This window comes from Apis mellifera, linkage group LG9 (assembly GCF_003254395.2).
Source record: "Apis mellifera strain DH4 linkage group LG9, Amel_HAv3.1, whole genome shotgun sequence".
NCBI lineage: Eukaryota > Metazoa > Arthropoda > Insecta > Hymenoptera > Apidae > Apis > Apis mellifera.
In genome coordinates, this window is record NC_037646.1 from 1,293,637 (window position 1) to 1,299,407 (window position 5,771).

General features: G+C 17.5%; 2 protein-coding genes across 3 annotated transcripts; one reads left to right on the top strand and one right to left on the bottom strand.

Moving 5' to 3' along the window:
- Nucleotides 1–197: 197 nt before the first annotated feature.
- LOC727592 lies at nt 198–2,641 on the top strand. The gene is made up of 5 exons (XM_001123300.5): nt 198–708; nt 1,067–1,328; nt 1,419–1,626; nt 2,146–2,275; nt 2,465–2,641. Exons 1-5 carry the CDS (start codon nt 387–389, stop codon nt 2,554–2,556), a joined length of 1,014 nt encoding a protein of 337 aa, XP_001123300.3. The 5' UTR covers nt 198–386; the 3' UTR covers nt 2,557–2,641.
- A 118-nt stretch (nt 2,642–2,759) lies between these two features.
- Nucleotides 2,760–4,762, bottom strand: LOC409411 (transmembrane protein 41 homolog). 2 transcript variants are annotated; one of them, XM_392926.7, is made up of 4 exons: nt 4,655–4,762; nt 3,996–4,107; nt 3,802–3,930; nt 2,760–3,628 (listed from the first exon to the last, which is right to left on the bottom strand). In XM_392926.7, exons 1-4 carry the CDS (start codon nt 4,686–4,688, stop codon nt 3,124–3,126), a joined length of 780 nt encoding a protein of 259 aa, XP_392926.1. In that variant the 5' UTR covers nt 4,689–4,762; the 3' UTR covers nt 2,760–3,123. The 2 variants fall into 2 exon arrangements, with proteins under 2 accessions (XP_392926.1, XP_006557271.1); XM_006557208.3 differs by lacking the exon at nt 4,655–4,762 and adding an exon at nt 4,368–4,482.
- Between the last annotated feature and the right edge of the window lie 1,009 nt (nt 4,763–5,771).

Below are 5,771 nucleotides of genomic sequence, written 5' to 3' on the forward strand. Positions count from 1 at the left end.
ATATTATATTAATAATAATTATATTATTTATTTAAGAATAAAATAGTATATTATTATTTTATTATTATATTCTTTTATCATAGATAATTCATAAATAGATAATATTGTATTTTCAAAATGTATAACTGAATTTAAATTTACATTAAATCGAATTTAATGTAAATCTACAGATTAATGCAGATCTATAAATTTGTTTTTTAATGGTGTAAATACGTAATAACGTAAATGTTATTAGTGAATTATATCATTAAAATTTTGCAAATAATGTAGTTTATGAATCGCATTATATAAATATATAAATATACATATTTATTTTAAATTTCAATAAATATTTGCAAATAATTATAGTTTATCATTTATTATTTTTAATTTGTTTTGTTTGAAAAATGGTTCATTTAGAAGAATATAAAAAGGAATTAGAAAAGATTTATCAATGTGCACGTGAAAATGATATTACAGAAACTGAAATCAATAGAATTTTACAAAATTCTTTTTATATTCTTGAAAAAAAAAACAAAAAAATTAATTTCCATGTTATAAAAAGTATGGTTATAATATTATGTATAATAGTTATATGTTTTATATTTTTTGATAAAAAGATCTTAGCAATAGTGTTATTGAGAAATTTGCAAAATTCTATTTATCCAGGTTTAAAATTATTAAGACAAATAGCAATACCAATAATTCAACATTATCCTTCTTTATCTGGTATGTTAATATTATAGCTTTCTGTTAAATATATTTTATTGATAAACTTTATTAATAGTAATTTTAATATATATTTAGATCTCAAATGATTTTTTATATTTAATCCTATATTATTTTTTATAGCGTATTGTAAAAATAAGTTTTTTATATAATTAATAATCTTTATGAATATATAAAATGTACTTTATTAATATATTTAATAATTATATATAACAATAATTATATTTAATAAAATAATTTAAATATTAAAAATCAGTGTTCATTTTTTAAACTTATTTCAATGTAATAATAAAATTATATTAGAAATAAGTGTTTTGAATAACATTTTTTTTATTATTTGTATATTTTTATTTTTTAGAATTATATGATGAATGGTGCTTATTAGAAAATCCATATTTTTACGTAAATGATATGGATTGTTGGCCTTGTAGAGTTATACATTTTATACCAGATCTAAGTGGTCACCATATATCTAGATCATTTAATCCAGGAATTCCTTATATAAAAACAGAAAATTATTCTCTAGTTCATATGGAAAATATACAACAATTACTATGGCAAAATTCAGAAATATTTGAAAAAGATGCTATGAAAGTATTATCTAACAATATGACTTATAGGTATTGAAAAATTATATATATACATATATATATAAATGTGTATAAACAAAAATAAAAAGTAATTTTTAAATAAAAACTATATTATTTTAGAAATATTCGTGATATTATGGAAAAAAAGATGGATTTAAATCCTTCTAAAAATTTAAATAATCATATTTTGTGGAGAATTAATCGTATGAGAGCAGGAAGAATTTTAAGAAAATTATTTCCAAAACCTATAGATATACCAAATTGGTGGGAACAAAGTACAGAAAGATTTATTTTTTTTGATGAATCAAAATCTCCATCCTATTCTTTAGTAAGATATTTTATAAAAAATTTTTTGTTGTGCAAAATACTGTTTCATAGAAACATAAGTAATAAAGATATTCATATTATTTAAATAATAAAATAAATTCTTCAACTTATATTGCATATAATTTGTTCATAAATTATAAGATAATTTATTTAATTATATATTGATATAAATTAAAAGATATAAAAAATATAAAATTATGAACTTGATATTTTATATGATATAGAATATATAAAGTATATCAATATAAATCATATTGAAAGTAATATTAAAAAAAATACGAAATTTAAAATACATATTCTTTTCATTACATATTGAAATTTTATTAAGAATGGAAAACGTTTTATGATTTTTTAACATATAGTAAAATATATTAAATATAAAATATTGTTTAACATATTAATTAATAACAGAATTTAAAAATGTTATATTAGAATAATGTAATATATATAGTATAATATATATAATATATAGAGTAAATATATAGAGTAATTTTTTAATACAATTTCTAAAAAATTTTAGCCAAATCCTGAATGTAGTAATGTAATGATAAGATGTACAACTGGTACAAGATTGATAAAAATGATAGCAAGTCCAGAATGTTTTACATCTTGCAAATCTTTTATAGTATTATTATCTGCTGGAAAAACTTGTAAGTATTTTAATTTAATTTTGACTTAAAATTAGGTGAAGAAATTAATTTATATTTGTAACTTTTATTTTATTTTTAATATTACCTTAATATAAATTTATTCAAATTTAATTTAAATTAATTTTTATTTGAATTTCATATACAATAATTAATACTTAAATATATTACTGATAAAATATTTTTTTTCAGTATGGTATAATTGGTGGTATTGGCGGCCAATCAGCCTTCCAGCTTTAAATTCAACTAGTATTACCATTAGTTATATGACTTCATTTTGCTGAATTATTTTTTCACATTAGATTAATTTTTTATAATTAATTTTATTATTATATTTTTAAAAATGATTAAAAACTGTCATTATACTAATTTTTATTTTTTTTTCATTACCTTTGAACAATTTTCTAAATAATTGATTTTATAAAAAATTTTATAAATAAAATATAATATTTATTAATATTTATAATATAATGATTTAAATTTGTGCTTATTTTTCAAAATTATAATTTATTAATTAACAATTGATACTACACAAAAAAAATTATAATAATTGATACTATACAAAAAAATAAAAAAACAATATAAGAATTGACATAAGATGTTACAATTATGAGAAAAGTAAGATGTGTCTTAAATAAATATTTAAAGTTTTATATAACATAAATGAAGATATTAAAAATGTAAAATTTTATTTCTAGGAAATAAATTTTTTTTAAATAATATAAATCATATTGAAAGTAATATTTTTTTATATTTCATATTTTGACTAATTTTTTTTTTATTATTTCAAGTATTAAAAATAAATAATCATCATTTTTTAATTAAATAAATTTTTCAATTTTTCCTAAAATTTAATCAAACTTTTGTTGTATCTTTTGTTTAAATAAAATAGGCACTAATGATAATACAGCAAACACACATAATATTATAACACTTTTCCATGACCAGCCAGTAGATAAAGTTAAGTTTTGTAATGTCTGACCTGCTTGAATGGCAATAAAAGATGGTGGAACAACTCCAAAAAATGTGCCTACAGTAAATGGTGCAAGAGGCACTCCAATTATAGGGCTGGCTAGATTTATAAACCAATTTGGAAGTAATGGAGTTATTCGAAGAAATAGCATGTAATTAAAAAGGTTATCTTTGTGTTTTTTTACTGTTAATGTCCATTCTCTTGCTTTTTCTGGGAAATATTTAAAAAGCAATCTACGTCCCAAAAGTGATGAAAGAAGGTAACAAAGTGATGCTCCTACTGCACTGCAACTGCATACTAATAATAAAGCTAAAGGAAAGGGAAAAAGAAAACCAGAAAGGATTGAAAGGAAAATAGAACCTGGAATAGCAAAAGTTTGTAAACTAAATCTATGTTAAGGATTATTTTATGAATTATTTTTTTCAATAATTATATAAGATTTAAAAATAATTACGTATAATGTATTTTATATAAATTAGAAAATTACTTATATAAAAATGATATATTACTACTTTATTAAACATTTCGAAATTATAGATTTAATATTGAAGGATACAAAATATATGTAAGAAATAGTCCAATTAGTACTTGAAAATAATAAAGATCTCTATATCGTCCAAGAAGTTTACCCAAATTTTTAGCCTCTTCAAGATCTAATGGTAATTTCATATGCTGTTGTTCATCTCTGAAATATAATGAATTTAAATGTTTCTTCTTTTTATGAAATATATTGTTATGATTGTTTCTTACTCTGCAAGTTCTGGAAAAGTAGTATAAACATAAAGTAATGCTGATAAAGAGGTGATAAAGACCACACTAACTGTTAAAATTGCTTGTTTTGTCGATACCTCTTTAGAGGAATCTGAAAATATTTGTATAATATTATTTAAATAATATTTATATATTAATATTTTATATATTAAAATATTAAATTATAATATTTAATAATAAATTTAATTTAATAATTAAAATATTAAAAATTTTTACTAATTTTTTTTAATTTAAAAATTATATTAAATTGTAACTTTTAATAAATTATATTTATTTTAATAAAAACTATAAATAAAACTAAGCAAAATATTATGTTAGTAATTTTGTTAATTATAAATAATTTTCATGTACTTATTATATGATGACAAATAATGAGTTTTAAGGTTAGAATTCTTGTCATTCTATTTTTACATTATTCGATATTAAATTCTACAATAATAAAACGTGTTGATAAATATATAAATAATTTAAAATTATGATATATTTATTAAAAATTTACTAACAAAACTAAATAAAATTTTATAATAATCAACATTCGAATTATCAAGTCTTTTTAATAATAAAAAGTAACAAACGTTATTTGAAATAAAATTAATATTTGATTTATTAAAAAATTCTATTTTAAAACGTTATCCTACCGATATTTTGTTTTATTCTAGTTTCTGTTTTCATAACTAGGTTGTTACTATTTTCTGAGAAGCCAATTACTCAGCAATTCAAGATGGCGCAAAGATAAAAGATTTTTTTATAATAAATAAAAATAAATTAATTTTTTTTATAAATAATTTAATAAAAAAAATTTTTAATAAATTTGGCATTTATTATTTATTTTTTAATTTAATTTAATATTGATATATATAAAAAATAAAATATCGATAGATAAACTATATTGGTTATAATTAAAGAAATTAAATTTAAATTAAAATTAATATTGATAATTGATATATATTATTATTAATAAATTATTTATATTTTTATATTTATTATATTTTTTAAACATTATCCTTATTATTTCTATTTTTTGTTACATCCATAAATGATTTCATTGATATATTTTATACTTTAAATTTTTTTTGATTTAAATATTCAGAAAAAACATAAATATAAAAGTAATAAGTAATAAGTAATAATATAATCATTAAGACATTAATTATAAATATTAATAATAAATTATGTATTTAGTAATAATATTATATTCAGATCATTTAAATAAAAGTGTTAAAAAAATATATTTAAAATAATATGTATAAAAAATATTATTATTTTATAAAAAATAAATATAATTTGTAAATAATATGTATAAAAAATATTATTATTTTATAAAAAATAAATATAAAATTTGATATATAAACTATATATAATATTTAATTTTAATATTTTATTTAATTATTTATATTATGTTGAAATGATAAGTTAATTTATTATATTATTATGAAATTATATTATGAAATTATATTAAAATTTTATATATACCTGTTGTTAATGATAACATTATTAATGAACATAGTACATTTAATCTTATATTTAATGAAGCATTATTTTTTATACTGGAAATTGTACTGTCAACAATAAATATCGAGGTTTAAAGCCATCACTATTTCTTTTTTATTTCACCACGTGGCTCCCTCTGTCTTCTTTTATCTTTTTCCACCTCTAAGTTTCTTTTCATATCTCTTTCTTTTCAGTATCTCTTTCTTTCTTTTAAAACTTTTTCTCTTTCTAAGGGAGGATCGTGGGCGGAAATTAGAATAACCA

Excerpts from the sequence above, each read along its gene's own strand:
- LOC727592 (XM_001123300.5), top strand. The coding sequence starts at position 387 with ATGGTTCATTTAGAAGAATATAAAAAGGAATTAGAAAAGATTTATCAA. Across the intron at positions 1,329-1,418 it reads TCTAACAATATGACTTATAG|AAATATTCGTGATATTATGG; the intron begins GTATTGAAAAAT and ends ATATTATTTTAG. Across the intron at positions 1,627-2,145 it reads AATCTCCATCCTATTCTTTA|CCAAATCCTGAATGTAGTAA; the intron begins GTAAGATATTTT and ends AAAAAATTTTAG.
- LOC409411 (XM_006557208.3), bottom strand. The coding sequence starts at position 4,416 with ATGACAAGAATTCTAACCTTAAAACTCATTATTTGTCATCATATAATA. Across the intron at positions 4,108-4,367 it reads TATTTGTCATCATATAATAA|ATTCCTCTAAAGAGGTATCG; the intron begins GTACATGAAAAT and ends AAATATTTTCAG. Across the intron at positions 3,931-3,995 it reads ACTTTTCCAGAACTTGCAGA|AGATGAACAACAGCATATGA; the intron begins GTAAGAAACAAT and ends ATTATATTTCAG.